Source organism: Ochotona curzoniae, unplaced genomic scaffold (genome assembly GCF_017591425.1).
Source record: "Ochotona curzoniae isolate NIBS_2020 unplaced genomic scaffold, NIBS_Ocur_1.0 scaffold_1852, whole genome shotgun sequence".
Classification (NCBI taxonomy): Eukaryota; Metazoa; Chordata; class Mammalia; order Lagomorpha; family Ochotonidae; genus Ochotona; species Ochotona curzoniae.
Window position 1 is genome coordinate 30,879,535 of NW_024467087.1, and position 18,859 is coordinate 30,898,393.

Sequence of the window (18,859 nt, forward strand, 5' to 3'; positions counted from 1 at the left end):
CTAGTTCCTGGACCACATTTTAAAAATCACTGTTGTAGAGCCAACAGTGATTCAAGCCATTTCTCTTGCTGTGATTAAAATAAAATCATTTTATTCATAACTAGCTCTATTTATTCACCTTTTGTTTACTACAAATCAAGATAGTTATTTAAGCAAATTGTTTGATCTTATTTTAATTATATGCTTGATATCTGGGAACGTTTAAAAATTTTTCATAGAAGAAATAGTTTATTTTACATTATATTACTTTAACACAAAGCAAATAATCCAGTATTCAATGTCTCCAGTGTAATTTTGTTATTTGATTATAAGGCTCAAGTTTTCTATTTGGCCTTATGAGGCACAGGTAAATTGTTATTTTGATTTTTAGTAAGAATGTGAATCACCAATCCAACATTTCTGAAATATTATTGGTGTTCAGCCCCATACACCTTTCCCTCATATCCATTCTGATTCATTTGCCCCAAATAATTTGTCAGCTATTATTTTAGTTACCATTAGTGATAAAATAACATCAATTTTCAGTGAGATATTTAAGCTTAAAATACCCATTGATTAATATTATTTTATGATCAATGCATTATAAATCCAAAAATGAAATTCAAAATATAAAATACAATGATTTTGTATTTTTTTATCCTGGAAAATGCAAATATATTTATTTTTAGATTTTATTTGGCAAATAATAGTTGCACATGTTTATAGGATAGCATATCATATTTTAATGCATGTATGCATTGTGTGATGTCCAAATCAGATAAAACTTTGTCTTCTCTATAATTTATCATTTCTTTCTAGTGAAAACATTCAAAATCCTCCTCCATTTTAAGAAGAAGCACCACAGGCTATGTCTATCTATAGCTACCATGGAATTTTTTTAAATATCAGAAATTTGCTGATTCTATGTTGTACTTTAATTTTTTATATTCTTTATAGCTTACTTTGAAAAAATAAAGAATTCTGCATGTTTCATGTGAACAGATGGGACAATTTAAAATGAGATTTTGCTAGTTTTTATTTTATTTTTTCCTAATGCTATGCTTTTGCTCTGCCTTTGCAAATAAACATAGCAGGTCTATTAAGCAACGATGGTGGCAGTGTCACTGGCCAAGCGTTTTGCCACTAGGTGGGAAATAAGTGCTACTTGCTTGCAGAGTGTTTTAGTGGCTAAGGCTGAGACTAAGTTGCCTTGTCCTTCGAAAATAGGTACAAAATAGTGAAGAGTGCATAGTTAGCACATCACTCTCTCCTCTGGTAGTCTCACATTCTGAATTGATTTCAACTAAATAGGACAATATATAAGGGTTATTTTAAAGCAACTATTATAAGGATATAGAACACTATGCTCATGCTCCCACATGGACAAAGGGTCATTTTTTTTTTTATCTGAGATTAAATTTGGACTTCAGTTCCCTTCCCAAAACTTAAGACTCAGAATCAGTGGCTACATACTGTAAAGGCAAATGGCGAAAGGACTGAGAACATGTAACTATGGAGACAAAATGTTGGATTGGAATCCTCATCCCAGTACTCATTAGCTATTTGACCTCAGCAAGATTACCAATTTCTCTGATTTCAAGTTTTTCTCATGTAAAGTGAAAACAGGAATAATCCTTTATCATTTTATTGGCAAAATTTAAATAAGATAGCATATACAAATTACTTAGTACTATTACTTACACAGTAAGAACTATGGGAAGTCTTTTAATGTTTATTTTTATTATATTGTACTGATTGTCTTCATTATTATTAAGACTGAAAGTAGGAACATGTCAAAATATGAAACCATTTTTAATCTTTCAGATATTTCTATGTGATTTCATTCTATAACACCACTGGCACATAAGAAGGAAGAAGTGGGTTCACAGCACTATAAAAGCCATGTTGTCTCTAAACAATTTAATTCATATAATTTATCTACCCATGCAACAAGACAACACCAAAATTTTCTTCCTAATCACAAAAAAGGGCCAGGGTACTTGGTACCCAAAACAGAACTTGCCTAAATCAAATTCAGCAGATAGAATTTTTTCAGCAAACTCTTTAGTTTCACCCATACTGTATACTTTGGAATGGAAATCAGATAGCAAATAAATTTGCTAAGGTAAAAATAAACTGTGAATCAACCTAACAACAATGACAACCTAAGGTTAGGATGGGATGGGTGGTGGGGAGAAAGCTTTCATAATTCTCTTCCCCAGTTTGAAGAGGGACCAGAACACTGTAGCATTTGGAAACACTAAAGCAGGGCACTTCTCTTTTTGCAATTAAAACAAAATATTGGGAAATTTACATGTTCATTCAGATCTACTATTCAGAGTTCTGCAAAATTAAAGTTACTAGAATAAAAAAAAAGACTTATAATTATCTCAAGCAGTATTCAGAAGTTTCCTCTTCAAGTACTGAAAATAACCATGAACACACAGCTTAAGGTAATATGAAGCAACAGAATTTAATATCAGTATGAAGAGAACACGAATGGGCCGCATGCCTGTGCAAATAACTCAATGCCTAAATATCTAAGTATATTTCCATTTAAAATCCAATATGCCCTCAGGTATATATTACCTATTATGAATAATCTAAACCACAAAGCCCGAACATCATTTGAAACTCAGTTAAAACAAGTCACATTACCTTCACCAAAATGTTAAAACCTGAGCAGGTAGTATTTGAGGGCAGTAACACTCTTCAATGACTTCTGAATTACAGCAAGAAAGTTCATTGATTTTATCATACACTTACAGCATTTTAAAATAAAAAGAATTGACCAGTGAAGAGTCTAACCTTGAAAACCTGGGAAGATCAGAGTTCACCAAAGCCCAAAGATCGATGTTAGCAGTATCAGACATCACACAAAATAAGATTACGAGTTAGAAGTGGTTCACATTATAGCATAAGTTAAACAATAATACTCTGCCAGCATTTTTAATACCTACAGCATAACCAGAATGCACACAGAACCATACAGAAGTATGGAGAGTCAAGACTTTTGGAAACAGAATAAGCTGGGTTTTTTTTTTCATTAATTCAAAAAATGAAAAACTACAAAAGACATTACGTTAACACTGCTACAGTGGCTTTTGAAAAGCCACAAGTTAGCTTCTCAAAACATTAAAGTTGGCAAAAAACCACATTTCACTGACAGCCTTCCACACCTTCGGAAAAGGGGTAATTACGGATACATGTTTAACTTTATCTTGGCTTCTGCTAACCTTTAAAAAAGACACAAATTGCAAATTTCTTGCTATGTTCTTACTGATCTAAGGAGATGGCAGTTAACTTTGAAGAACTTTTTTTTATTAATATTAAATACAAAAAAAAATAACTGAATAGAAAATTCAAAACATACTTTTACTATGACCATATCATCTTGAAGTTTTGTATTATTTGAAAACCATTCCATGAAGTCATATTTTTTTTCATAATACATCAGGAGATTGTACATTGGTAGTTGCAACTGGTCTCTTAATGAGAAAAAAAATAGTGTATACTTGCATATCATTGGTTAGAAAATCAACTCACATTTTCCAAAGATGTGAAGACTGTCAGTGAAAGGGCGTTTTAAAATATTTTAGCATGCACTATTCCACCCAACCCATAGAAAATATTATATTTGTCTTATCATTATTCAATGCATATATTAAGTTTTACTATTAAAAAGAAGCATCATTACACAAAAAGATAAAAAGCCTACAAATAGAGGGAACCTCTTGGTTAGCATTAATTGACTACAAACACAATTTCCCTTTCTTAAAAGTCTTGCTATGATTCATTGACACTAAATTGCAGAAAAGGGAACAAATTGCATTAGAACACTGAGTCCTAAGACTCAAGAGAATTAGAACTATTCTTGACTCTGCTGCTCAGTTGATTGATTTTGGGCAATTCATCCAGTTTCAGCTTGTTTTCTCACCCATTCAATGGAATAGTATTCTCAACCCTAACCTCCCTCACAGACTGTTTTAAAATCAATTGCAGCTTTAGAAATACTGACCTAAGATTGGTCATATGCAAACATGCTATAAGCAATACATAGATAAGTAACATCAAAACTCTGCCCTAAAGGAACGTACAAATAACAAGTACAGTAATATGATGTAAATGATGGTATATCACGTAATTAGAAAACATTATGGTACTGATCCATAATATAACCGTGGAAATTCATAAAGCTAGAACTGGCCTTCTTTACTTAAATGGTTTCTAAACCACATAGATTAAACAAACACAAGGCAACATTTAGAGCAGAGTCTGGCATACAGCTAGTTTAATAAATTACAACTCCAAGCTAATTCAAAATTTGAGTAAAGGTAATTCATATGTGTATGATATAAAAAAGAATGCTTACAAAAACTAGTATAAAAACATTTCAGTCTAAGGAAAACTTTGGTTCAGGTCATAGCAAAACTTCCAAGATTTTAATACGTAAAATGTAACATTTTAATGAGTTGTATGCCAAGTCAATTTTGTCTATGAGGCTCTCAATCCATGATTTTTCAAAATATTCAATAAAGTCATACTGAGAAACAAAGCCAAACCAAAGCCTAACATCTGGTACATCAGTGACAATATTTAAAGATAAATTTTTAATTGAGTTTCTACTTAAATTTTAGTTTTCAACTACTGCAAAGAAGACAACACTATAGAAACCAGGTTCTCAAAATTATGCAACTTAGAACACATTTGCTAAATAAGTTGTTAAATTGGATTTAAAGCAATGTGCCTACTTTTCTTTTGATTCTTTGAATATAGTCTAGTTCCTCAGTGAAAAGAAATCTTGTAGCTGACAATATAGTCTGGCAGTGATCAAGGTAACAAAATTCCATGCAAATTGGAGCGTGGAGGTCTTAAAATTGCTTCAAAGTGGGTTCTGGTTTTCTCTTTATCTTGGTAATAGTTAAGTAGTTTGCATTGTCTTCCTCATTTTTATGATACCCATTTAGGGAGGACAAAAGCAGCAGTCATTAGCATTTTGCAGAGTTTTTGTAATAGCAAAAAAATGGAAAATGGATGCAAGGTCCAAGCTGCCATGGCTGTCTCCTAAAACAGCAGAAACAGCTTTGCTCCTTCATTTGATCAGATTTATAGCTAGATTTAGATACTGCATCACAAACAAAAAAACTATAAAATAGCCTTTGTGGAAGGATGGTATGGTGTTACTACGAAATCATGCAGCTTGAGCACAAACATGTATCAGGGCAGATTTCCTGCTATGGCAATAACTTTATTATTTTAGCCAAGCTTTTTAAACTACTTTTGGCCTCTGTCTTTATATAGGTGATAAAAACTCACATGTTCTCCACATGTTGGATGGGCTCCCCTGAGGCCTCTTCCTTGGACCAGATTTTGGTTGATCAGATCCAGTTACAGCAGAAATCCTGCTTTCTCAGATTAGGGAGACTCCCTGAGACACTCCTTCAACTCACTAGTGCAGTAACACTGAATGCAATGTCTCTCAGCTTGTAAGCCCAGTGAATTAATTTGTCCTGAGCACATGTGAAATTTATGTCTCTTCTAGATCACATATTCTATGCTTCAATGAAATAATGGATTTGGGGGGAAGGAACTAGGGAATCAATTCAAAATGACATGATAATCTCCCAAAAGCAATACTGAATAATTGTTGAATTTGCATTTATAAGAAGAAAGAATGTCCTATTAATCTCATTTGGCCACACCTCAGGAATGAATAGTTTCCACCTTAGAAATGAGTGAAGGATAATCTACCTTGAATCATATAAATGCGTTTAAATATTTATGGATTTTTTTTTTACTTTTTATTACATCAGCAAATTTCACTACCAGCCTGTAATTTTCCATTGGGTTGCTCTTGAACATTTTTTTTGGTATGCATTATTTATTTTTGTAGGATGAAAATAAGATACAAAATTAAAATTCTTCTGGTTTATTTTTGATGCACTGATTTTTTCAATTTTGTATCTATTACTTATTTTCCCCACCTAGACAGAATTTAGAACTTTGTTACAACTTAAGACGTCAAGATGGGATGGCTTCAATTCCTGTAAGAGGTATGGCAAATCGAGAATTTCATGTCTTCAGGATCTGATAATACATATTATTTCAAATGAATGCCATTTTGAAAGACCCCCTTGTTTATACTTTGCATTAACAAATACAAAGCAAGGACAAAAATATTCTTTATTCCAAAAGAAAGGTAAAATATTCTAAAATACTGTTTTGGATATTACACATTTTAGCTAAACTAACACAGAATATGCATTTTTAAATAGAAAAAAATCTAAGTATTTGTGGTCATTCCAGTAAACAGAAACACTGAGCTTTATTAGTTCTGGACAACTTATACAAATAGGCCACCATGTCAGAATTGAATTGGCATATATGCTCTTAAAATAATATTCAAACATCTAAAAGCATTAACTATAGGTATATGTATATATATACACATAATACTCACATATGTGTGTATATATATTTATGCCCAAATATATAAATATATGTACAAGAAAAGGTTCAATTTCATGCAGTTACTATTTTAGAGTTAAAGAGCTAACCTGTAGGACCTGGATAGGGATCAAAGTTCACCAAGGCCCAAATGTCATCATTAACAAAAAGGAAAAATATCACAACTGTTAGAAATATCAAGAAACTAAAGCATTACTCTAAATACTTTCAAGTTAAAATTTAATTCAATAAAAGAATATCCCCAAAGTTCATTTTCATGCATCTGTATATAAACCAAATTATCATCTCTTAGGATCAACACTAAGATATAAACAGCACAAGGGGCACATTGCACAAGGCCAAAAATCATTTTATCACAATCAGTACTATGTGCTCAAGAACAAAAAGCCAATCCTTACGGTGACTGAATTTAAAACTTCATTTCAACTTGCAGTTTACAAACCAATTAAGAAGTCAAGCCAAACACTCATCAGATGTGTGTTGTTTTCAAAAAATTAATGAAACTGCTCAGCAAAAAATGTTTAAAGAAATTTAAAGTAAAAAATTGTTTTTGAATCAATTTTGGGACTAGTGGTTCTACGATAACACATCTTAAAGTGACAGCTGGAAGTGAGCTCCATTACCAATAAAAATGACTTAATGTAGTACTGAATTTAAGAAGATAATAGTTTGGCTTATTGGAATTATTACATGCAAAACAAACCAAGACACTTGCTTTAATTCTTTACATGACATGCAAAAAAAGTTAACATGGCTGAGATGGTCACTGCTTCTTCACCAATAATAAAGAACAGGAAAATCTTAAATTATGCTTTCTAGAAACAGTCAAGTCAGATTGGGTTAAAATTTGGCTTTAAAAAATGATTTTCTGAACATGGTGTGTTCTCCCATTTCATGTTTTTAGATAATGTATTATTAAAGTTAGCTTTAACCACCTTAGATTTTGCTGTAATTTAAATGAAAATGTCCACTTTAAAATGCTCTTTAAAAATGACTCATGGATTCAGACAGGATAGGTATATTGCTTTGTTTCTTTAGCAAACGTCTCTTATTTCTTTAAATGAATGAAGGCCAAATTTTCAACAACCAGAAATAAAAACCGAATATCAAGTCTCAAATACTTGTTAACAACCTAACACCAGTGACTGAGCTCAGCAACATTAACCACGGCTAAAAATGAGCACTTCCAAATTAGTAAAATGAAATGACACACCGTAGACGTAAAATGGAAATGTGACCATTGGATGCAAAATTGCAACTACTAAAGCAGTGAACACAAAGCAAATGAGGTAGACATGAGGATGATATTAAGAGATCACTAGTCAATTTGATCATGCTGTGATGCTGAAGATAAATTTGATTGCCTACTTCTTGGACAGGATACATTTTTATTGTGCCTGGTGATATTGGCTGATCATGTGACAGAACTATTGCAACACTTTTGGTAAGGCCCACAAGCATCTATTGGGTGATCACTAAAATCATTTCTGTGGTGACATGCTGAGAAGCTCACATTTAAAAATGCAAGTGACAGTTTGCTGCCAGGTTATCAGTTGAGCTTTCTCTTTAATAAGAAGACTAATAAGACCACAATTACCTTTTTTGCCTTCTAATCACTTTTGTTTTCCTCGAGTTTAAATAAATAATTAAATACATCATTGAAAAGAATATGTAAGAGGCCATGGAAATGGATGGAGTTGACTATAAAGCAAGCTATTCACTTGTAAGAATTTCTTACACTACAACTGCAAAGTGCTCAAGTTCAAATAACCTGACAGCAAAATGAAACAAGTGGACCAATAAACAGAGCAATCTCCTACCACTCATGGACATACCTGGTCTCCCAGGAGGACCTTGGGGCCCAGGGTTTCCTTTGGGGCCTTCCAGAGCTGGACCTGGAGACCCAGGAGGGCCTGGGGGACCTTGCACACCAGGGAAACCCTGAAAGCCTGGTTCACCCTTTGGACCTGGAAGGCCAGGGTTTCCTGGCAAGCCGGGTAATCCTCCATCACCCTTTTGACCTATGAAAGTAAAAAGACATTAGATATCATGTTAAGTCACACTATTATAATCTTGTCTTTAAAAGTCACGTTAGTCACTATTATTTAAATAGCTAATAGAATTAACTAGGGTGATTTCTATCTCTTATCAAATCGCAAACCCACCCAGAAAATCCCTCTTCCTATAAATGTATGTATCTTTTGTCAGACATATTTGTTAAAGTATGTGTACAGCATGATCATATGAGATTAGCTATGAGAAAAACAGAAAAAATTTAAAAAGTATAATGTTCAAGAATGTTTAAGATGACTAGAAACAATTTCTACAGCAAATTTTGAGATTAATTTTGATACGAATATAGGCTATACAGCTGTTCAATGGTTGCTACGTGTTCCTGAAGACCATTCTATGCAAGATTGATAATCACAATTTCGACAAACTGTTCTCCAGTTTTTATACCATTAATATGCTCAGCAATAAATAGTAGTACATTAAAGCAATAATTTTCAAGTTGCAATCATGAGAATGTCAAGGCAATATGAATGTGATTTCAGAAAAGCCTCCACTAAACAGCCAGTAGTCATTTCAACACAAACCACATATATCTGCATACACGTTCATTTTTACTATTAACTAAGCGGTGCTTGCAGTAAGAGTAGGCACAAGTGACAAAAGGTAGATGTGTATGTGCACATATCCATTCAAATTTGCAGAAGTTATATTAAGTTATATTGATATGGAGATTTTAAGAAACTATTTATCAGTACATGTTTTTACAAGTTTCCTTACATTGCCTTGACATAGCTTCCACAGGGAGAAAAAGTCAATCTTTTTTTCATCCAGTAATTTTTAAAATGCCTAATGAAATACCTCTTTCTACAACTTTGCCTCCATCCTTTATCATTTCATCAGTATTTATTCCTGACGCTAGTTAGGAGATACGTACAGGAAAATTTCTTATACTAATTTGATAATTAACAAACAGTCAAGTGTCATTCCAGCATTCTATTTTTTTGGGGTTTGCATGTCTATTTTATTATAGAAAGTAACAAATATGGGAAAATGGATGTACTAGAGAATAAATAACTGATTTAACATGTTCTATTAAGGTTTACCAGGAAGTCCTGGGAGTCCACGGGATCCTGGGATTCCAAAACCAGGTTGACCTGTCAGGACACAAAGCAAAACAAAATAAATATAAAATGGACCAGAATAACTAAAACAAAGACAAATTATTATAAGATTACTTGAGTTTTCACAAGTATCGTCAAAACATAAAAGATTGATTTCCAATACAGAAACATTTTCTAGCATGAGAAAGCTACATAAACACATATTCCATCCGAATATTAAATACACCTTTATAGACATATCACATGAAAATATGTAAGTATAGATTGAATACTAAGCAGAGAAATTTGAAACAGGTGGGTACTGTTTTGACATGAAAGTTTGACAAGAAATGATACGAATTTTTGTTAAAGACAGAGGCAACCTGGTCAATAAAAAATATCTAGAGTCACAAGAAGATGATGACAATTAAGAAGAAAGGAATGTGTGATAGCTTAGAAGGTAAGAAGGACAATGCAATTTCATTGTGAACAAAAATAGCAAGTTAAAGCAGACATGGAAGAAACGGAAAATAAGCAAAATGAAATACAAAAGTAAAAAAAAAGTAAACAGCACCTGGTTCACCCTTCTGTCCTGCTGGTCCAGGAATACCGTCTTGACCTGGCTTGCCTTTTTCACCTGGAGGCCCTGGTGACCCAGGACGACCTCCGCCACCTACAAAATGGAACATGGCATATTAACCCTCCCGTTTCCAACTTCCTTGTTATTTCCATGCTACCGTCAAATAATTCTACTGAAATGATAAAAAAAGGTGCATCAGACATATTTCTTTAAATCTTAAAATCCTATAAAAATGAGGCATAAAGATGAAGGATAATGAAATAAGCAATATTGTAATCATTCACTCAATATCAACAAACTTTGCTTTTTATTTTAATATGGCTTTAGAATATGCATGAAAGCAAGGTACAATTGGTGGAGGAACATATTCTAGGTATCATGTGGGGCCAAGAGAAGTGATTAATTATAGAAATTAACATACAAAAGTGCTTGTTAAGGGCTGCTATTCTGGAAAAAAAAAGGAAGAATGAAAAAACTTTCATTTTTTAGAGGTTGCTGGAATGAACAGTCACTGGAAAAACAGCCTAGAAAACAAGATCTCATAATAATTTTATGTAATTTTTATTAACAGTTGTTCATTTTGTGCCTAATATACAGTGCTAAGTGAATAATCACTGTTTTCGTGGTTTGTAAATGTTCACAGCTGAATATCATTTAACTTTCCTAAATTGAATATAACTTGACTTTATCAAATAGAGTGTAATAAATTTGTTATACAGAATAGCAAACACAATTTTTTTTGAATGCTTACCTACAGGACCAGGTTCTCCTGGGAGGCCAGGGCTTCCTGGAGGGCCAGTGATACCTTTTGGTCCAGGAAGGCCTGGGGTTCCTAAAGTAAAAAGTTTAATTTTAAAATGAAAGAAAAACTGCATTGCTTTGAGAGCTACAATTCAAACTTAAATAATTCACAGTGTTAGCACAGAAGTGATTTACAACAAAGTATGGAAATGCTGTGTCGCAGAGTAGGCATGTGTTATTATTTTCTAAAAACAAAATCTATTGAATCGTTTTATGCTCACGACAATGTGTGAGAGTTCCAGTTGTTCCAGATATTTGCACAATCTATGTGGTGATATCACTGTTTAACAGTAGCCAATAGATATGTATTACCATCTTTGTTCTCAATTACACAGTTCCAGGTTACTGACACTTTGCATATTTCCATGTGTTTGTTGGCCATCTCTATATTTCTTTTTGTGTAATGTCTGCTCAAAGATTTTTTTCATTTTAAAAAATGGTTTTTACTATTTTCCATGGTACAGTTTTATGGGTATAGAGACTCCCCTTTCTATCCCAACCTCCCACTCCTAGTATTCCCTCTCATATTATTATTTTTATCATTATGACTTTTCATGCTATGATTTTGTAGGTCTAGGCATTCCTCCTTCTACATTCCATTCCTCACCCCAATCGCCCTCACAACTATATTCCCCCATCTTATTACAACATACAGTCCTTCAGCAACAGGCACAGGCCCAACATTCTGCTATTTAAGTGTCTCATGGCATTGTAGGTATAGGCAATGGTAGAAAATCTAGTTCTCCATTTTTAAAAACTTGACTTTTTTTTGTTACTGTGGAAGCTCTTTATATACCCTAGCTATGAATCATTTGTCAACATGTTTTGCAAAGATTTTCTCCTATTCTGTCCCTTTTTAATTCGCTTCCCTAAAAGATTACTATTTTTCAAATGATTTATTTATATTTATTGGAAAGTCAAACATACAGAGAGGAGGAGAGACAGTGAGGAAGGTCTTCTGTCCATTGATTCACTCCCCAAGCGGCCGCAATGGCTGCAGCTGCACTGATCTGAAGCCAGGGACCAGAAGCCTCTTCTGGATGTGCCATGCCAGTGCAGGGTCCCAAGGCTTTGGGCTGTCCTCTGACTGCTTTCCCAGGCCACAAGCAGGGAGCTGGATGGGAAGCAGGGCTGCTGCGATTAGAATTGGTGGCCAAATGGGATCCTGGCGAGCGCAAGGCAAGGACTTTTGCCAGTAGGCTACTTCGCTGGAGCCTAAAACATGACTTTTTCAAAAGACACTAATCTTACTTGAAAGTCAGAGTTACAGAGAGAGAGATCTTCCATTTTCTGTTTCAGAATAACAGTGCATCGATTTTTCTATTGCTGTATTATTTCAAACTTAATAACTTAAAACTATACCTGTTTATTATTTGTTCTACCCAAAGATTTACTTTTTATTGGAAAGGTAGATTTACAGGGAGAAGGAGAGACAGGGAGAAAGATTTTCCACCCTCTGGTTCACTCCCCAAATGGCTGCAGCAGCTAGAGCTAAGCTGGTCTGAAGTCAGGGACCAGGAACTTCTTCAAAGTCTCCCATGCAGGTGCTTTTGGACCATCCTTTAGTGCCTTCTCAGGCCAGAAGCAGTGAGCTGAATGGGAAGTGGAGCAGCTTGGACATAAACTGGCACTCACATGGGATCCCAGCACTTCCAAGATGAGAATTTAGCCACAGAGCCATTACGCCGGGCCCTGTCTCAGTTCTTTAGGCAAGAGTCTCAGCACGTTTCAGCTCAGCTCTTTGTTTAGTATATCATGATGCCGAAACTAAGGTATCTGTCCACTAGACTCTCAACTAGAAGCTTTAATGAAAGCTGCCCTTCCGACCTCATTGAGGTTTTGGGTCAGATTCTGTTTTCTAAAGTCACTGTTTTCTTGATGGCTAATTAACAGGAGCCATTTCCAAATTATGGAGAAAATTCAATCTTATACTGCACAGGCTGTCTGCATTCATGTATAATCCCTCTCATGTTTTTAATTACCTCTGACTTTCTCTTCTATCACCATTTAGTGAAGTTTGGCTTCTTAAGAGTTTGTTCAACTTGAATACATTACTCAAAATATCTCTGTCTAGCATGTTCAATGTTTAACCATATAATCAGAAAGAACCCTTTAACAGTACCAAGATTAGTCTTCGAATAACCGCTAACAGGAATGTTATTGGAGAGAATATAAGAATTCTACTACATAGGAATAGCTAGGGCCCGGTGTGATAGCCTAGCAGCTAAAGTTCTTGCCTTGCACGCACCGGGATCCCAGAAGGACACCAGTTCTAATCCCAGCAGTCCCGCTTCCCCTCTAGCTCGCTGCTGGTGGGCTAGGAAAACAATTGAAGATGGTCCAAAGCCTTGGAACCCTGCACCTGCGTGGGAGACCCGGAAGAGGATACTGGCTCCTGGCTTCTGGTAGGCTCAGCTCCAGCCATTGCGACCACCTGGGGAGTGAATCAACAGATGGAAGATCTTCCTCATCTTCCTCTCTGTCTCTTCTTCTCTGCATATCTGACTTTCTATTAAAAATAAACACATCTTGGGCCTTACGGCGTGGCCTAGCGGCTAAAGTCCTCGCCTTGAAGGCACCAGGATCCCATATGGGCGCCGGTTCTAATCCTGACAGCTCCACTTCCCATCCAGCTCCGTGCTTGTGGCCTAGGAAAGCAGTCAAGGATGGCCCAAAGCTTTGGGACCCTGTACCCGCGTGGGAGACCCGGAGGAGGCTCCTGGTTCCTGGATCCTGGCTTTGGATCGGCACAGCACCGGCCGTTGTGTCACTTGGGGAGTGAATCATCGGATGGAAGATCTTCCTCTCTGTCTCTCCTCCTCTCTGTATATCTGACTTTGTAATAAAATAAATAAATCTTTTTTTAAAAAATACATCTTTTAAGAAAAGAATAATTAGAACATGATAAAAGTATTTTCTACTAAATGATAGGTGAGAGAATATGCTTCCAAGGGACTATACTATATAAAAATCTAAACATAATGTTCCAGTGGAAATGATACCATAAAGGTGATACATTTAAGAATCAGCATACACAGGTCTAAAGCATATATACCTAAGATCAAGGGCAATGAAAGTAACCTTGTCCTAACGAAGCCTTAAAATTCATCACCATAAAGTCAAGCTGGTTCCCAGGTACTTGAACTATTCAAAAGAATAGTATTCAACACTCTCCACAGAAAGTTAACAGAAAACAGAAGTCCTATATTACACTGTCATGGCATTCAATATACAAATATAATTTCAAAACTGGAAAATATGAGTATTACTCAGAGAAAAGACATAACAGTATTAACAGATCGTAAGCATATGCACTACACTAATCATTCATTGTTAGTTAATAGATAATTCTTTTGTTTTTGAACTAACATTTGACTTCAGATTTGTTTGTTTATTATTATTTACCTCAGATTTTAAAAAATCTTTTTGTTCTTTATAACTTTTTTCTTATCTAATTGCCCTAACTAGGACCTCCTAGTCCTGATAGGCCTCCTAGTCCTTATTTTCACTTAATAGAAGTGAAAATAGTCAACATCATTATATTTATAATGATCAGAAACATAGAAATCAAACCTTCAATGTGACACTTCCGTATGGACTCCAGGATGGACAGAGTTAAAAAGACTGTCAATACACATTGATGGTGATGACATATGCCACTGGATATATCATACACCTTTTGTGTGGCTGAAATTCGTTAAATCATTTTGTAAAATGGTTTGGAACCATCTGTTAAAGTTCAATGTACATCTATCCTATGATTTCAATAAATCTATTAGTAGGATAATGTCTAAAATAATCAGTGTAAATGTCAAGCAAAACAAATGTAAAAGAATGTCATCAGCATTTTTTTTTGTATGATAGTCCCAATAGGGAAACAACAAAGAAATGCATTAACAGGACAGTGACTAATTTAATATATTCAATAAAATAGTAAATAGTACTGGTAAATGAAAAATGGGCACATGCAAAAACTCATTTTTCAGACAAAATGATGAGTGAAAGAAGCCAGATACCAGGGTATATTTTGCATAGTTCAATTTGTAGGAATTTTAGTAATAGGCAAAATGAACTCATGATGATACCAGTTATAGCAGTGGTTACAGAGGGATGTGGAATTTCTTGTGAAGAGGTATTGGTAAACTCTATGGGATTACTGTTACACCTTGATGTGTATGGTGGGTTGCTGGACACACACACACATACATGCATATACATGCATACATATATACATATATGTATATATATAATGTGTATATATGTGTGAAAACTCATCAATAGATTTATGCACTTGTTTTTACCACATGTATGCTACATTTCAGTAAGATTTACAAAAATGTTTTCAGAGACCTATTCATCTGTATCACTGTGCAATAAAAATGTAAAAACAATATTAGCATGAACAAGCAGATAGTATAATAACCTGCCTATTAATAACCAATATAAATTGGTTCAGGCTATCAATTTGAATAGTGTTAGGTCCTTCTGCTTGAATGACTCCAACCTTGCCATTTGAGTAGTATAATTGTTCAACTAACAATCACCAACTGTGTGCCTGCCTACAATTTTCTGAGAGGATCACCAGCAGGCAAGGACTTGGAATAAGTCCTTCTTAATTGATTTGTGGATAGCAGTCAAAGATCGAAAAATATTTCACCAAACAAGTCACTCTGCCAATGGGATATTGTCCTGCTGAGTCAGTAACATTCATTCTTATTTTATATAAATGAAAAATGATTTTAAAAAAGCTAGCTTGAGATTATGCTGCTAGTATCTGATTGTAAGTTCAGTTGCTCTGTAAAACTGGTTAGCATAGATAAGGAAAGCAAGCACAGGAAGAGTTACAAAATGGAATATTTGGTTTCCCCATTTCTTAACTGCTTTGTTTTGCTGTTGTGTTTCTGGAGTTCTTTGTAAATCGTAGGCACTAGCCCCCTATCTGTGGTGTAGTGTGCAAAGATTTTTCTCCCATCCTGTTGATTCCCTATATGCTTTGTTGACCGTTTCCTTTGTTGTACAGAAGCTTCTTAGTTTGATGTAGTCCCATTTGTTTATTTTAGCTTTCACTACCTGTGCCTTTGATGACTTTTTAAGGAAGTCTTTCTCAATTCCTATATCTTGTAGAGTGCTTCCTATGTTTTTTTTTTGTAATAGTTTGATCATTTCTAGGTGTAGATTTAGGTCCTTGATCCATTTAGATTTGATCTTTGTATTTGGTAAAAGGTGGGGGGGTCTTGTTTATTACTTCTGAAGGCTGATATCCAATTGTCCCCAAAACATCCTTTTTCCCAGGGTTGTTTCTGTTTTCTTCTTAAAAATTAGTTGGCTGTACATGTGTGGATTCTCTTCTGCAGTTTCTATTTTGTTCCATTGCTTTTCTTCTCTGTTTCTGTACGAGTACCAGGCTGTTTTGATTCTAACTGCCCTGTAATATGTTTTAATAACTGGAATTGTGATTCCTCTGGTTTGATTGTTATTATTCAAGATAGTCTTGGCTATTTTTTCAAAGGAACAATTTCAATTGGCTAACACACGAGCTCACTTGCAATAAAGGAAATGCAACTAAAAATCAAATTGAAGTGCCACATAACCATGAATTATACAGAAATCTATTAACAACTATTAGTAAGGATGTGGGGAAAATGTATCCTACTTTACTGCTGGTGGAATTGTAGACTAGTGCAGCCACTATGGAAATTAGTATGGAGATCACTCAGGCAACTGAAAATTCACCTACCATATGACCCAGCAATCCCACTCCTGGGAATACATCCAAATGATCTTATACATACACATGAGAAAGCAACCCGAATGCCTACACTCACTGCAACACAATCAAAATAGCAAAGACATGGAGATAACCTAGATGCCCACTGAAATAGGATTAGATAAAGAAACTGTGGTATATTTACTCTACAGAATACTACTTATCCAGTAAAATTAATAAAATTCTACCACTTGCCACAAAATGGTCCCAATTAGAGACCATTATACTCAGTAAATAAGATAATCCTGAAAGGATAAGTATATATTCTCTTATGTATGACAACTTTCATCAAAAATGCAAAATGAAAATGTATAAAGCTAAGTAAGTATATACTTGTAATCTCATAAACGAAGGATGTAATGGAGACCAGAGTAACAAATCAAAGAAGATCTGCCGTATGCATCTCTATTCCTGAATAAAAGTAGGCTCCCAATAAAGTTGTTGAATATATCTAGACAACAAAATATTCGACTCCCTATAATTACTTATACCTATAATGTCCTGATACATATAGAGAGCAGAATGCTGCAGCCAAGATTATAGCAGAAAGATTATATTATTGTAAAACACAAGGGACAATGGGAAGGGGAAAAGATGGGAGTCCTTTACTTATCAAACTGTAAAATCAAACTGAAACTAAGACCTAAAAGAAGAAAGAAGAAGTAATATTTTCCTTAAAAAATGAAAGAAAAAGAATGTTTACCTGGGAATCCAGGAAGGCCTGGTTGTCCTTTTGCTCCAGGAGTCCCTGGTAACCCAGGCAAACCAGCAACTCCCACAGAACCTTTGATGCCTGGCTCTCCTGGGCGTCCAGGTAGACCAGGTTCACCCTGAAAACACAGAAAAGAAACCGAATCCTATATATTATTTAGGTTGTATGACAAATTGACATTATTTACAGTTTTTACTTTATGGCAGGCACTAAATGCTTTAGATTCATTACTTTGGTTAACTATCACAATACACTACAGCTAAGCTTTATCATCTCATTTTTAAATATGAAGGCAGAGTCAGAGAAGCAAGAGCCCAAGGCCTTTAGAAACTGGCAAGTGGGGTCAGAACCAAAGTCAGTCAGATTCCAGAGTCCTTGTGATTCCCACGGTAGGTCCTTAACAAAACTTTTAGAAAGTTACTATTGTTGTCTCCCATGTTCTAGTGATACAGCCAGAAAGTGGTAAAATCTGACTTTGCATTAGAACAGTCTGATTTACAACCTATGACTGTCCTCCCTACTATATTATGATGTAATTCATTGTTTACAACAGCCTGACATCTATAGTAGGTTCTACTGCAGAAGGTATATTTAGTGTTACTGCAATGTGGACATTTACATTCCGTTTCCTCTATGATGCTTTGCTGTGAATACGAGAGCTTACCCTAGGAGCTTTACTCATATCTGTAAGAGTTTAACAAAAACAAGTCCTAAGTCTTCAATTACATTGAAAGTTGCTCTGTGATCATAAAATCGTGGTCAATAAAATTACATACACATTTATGCTCAATGAACATCGTGTTGTATATTCTTCAAATAGAGCCTTAGAAGAATGTTTACCGATTTTTTAAAATGAGAACATTTTCCTGACTATTAGTTAAAGCATGCAAGGTTACTTCAGAAAGTTTGTGGAAATGATATTAAATATAATAATATATGCATAAACATTTATACTTGTATATATACATATATGTACACACATATGTCTGTGTGTATACATACACATATATGTATATGTGTATAAATATAGAGAGTCATTTTAAGGACATAGTACATATACAACGAAATTTTGAATCAGTTGCAGTTACTCAGGAAAGCATTGAAGAAGATGTCATTTTTTTATTGTTTACAAAGACATTAAATATGTATACATATATATCAAAATATAAAAGAAGAAAATTCAAATAGTCTGCAAGTGAAAGACAGATGACAAACTCATGATTATTTATGATATTGAAGTATGTTTAATTCTAAAAATAATCTTGTCTAAATTTAGCTAGCACTCACCACCAATGCGCCTTCTTTCATAAACCTTACAGCCTTACTCCTTCAAACCAAGTTAATTTTAAAAAGAAAGTAAATATTTTATTAGATCTTTTGAAACAGACCAAATTTTGCTAGCTTAAACTTTATCTAATTTTTATTATTCATACACTTAC

General features: G+C 34.5%; 1 protein-coding gene across 2 annotated transcripts in view; it reads right to left on the reverse strand.

Annotated features, from left to right (window-relative positions):
* Positions 1-18,859, reverse strand: part of COL4A5 (collagen type IV alpha 5 chain) — a 185,485-nt gene that overhangs the window by 18,806 nt on the left and 147,820 nt on the right. The window contains exons 37-43 of one of the 2 annotated variants that reach the window (XM_040999805.1): positions 17,412-17,538; positions 10,892-10,972; positions 10,135-10,233; positions 9,564-9,614; positions 8,283-8,468; positions 6,537-6,545; positions 2,788-2,796 (exon numbers count right to left, since the gene is read on the reverse strand). In XM_040999805.1, coding sequence (XP_040855739.1) covers positions 2,788-2,796; positions 6,537-6,545; positions 8,283-8,468; positions 9,564-9,614; positions 10,135-10,233; positions 10,892-10,972; positions 17,412-17,538 — 562 coding nt within the window. The remainder of the gene's footprint in view (positions 1-2,787; positions 2,797-6,536; positions 6,546-8,282; positions 8,469-9,563; positions 9,615-10,134; positions 10,234-10,891; positions 10,973-17,411; positions 17,539-18,859) is intronic. The other variant, XM_040999806.1, reaches the window with a different exon arrangement.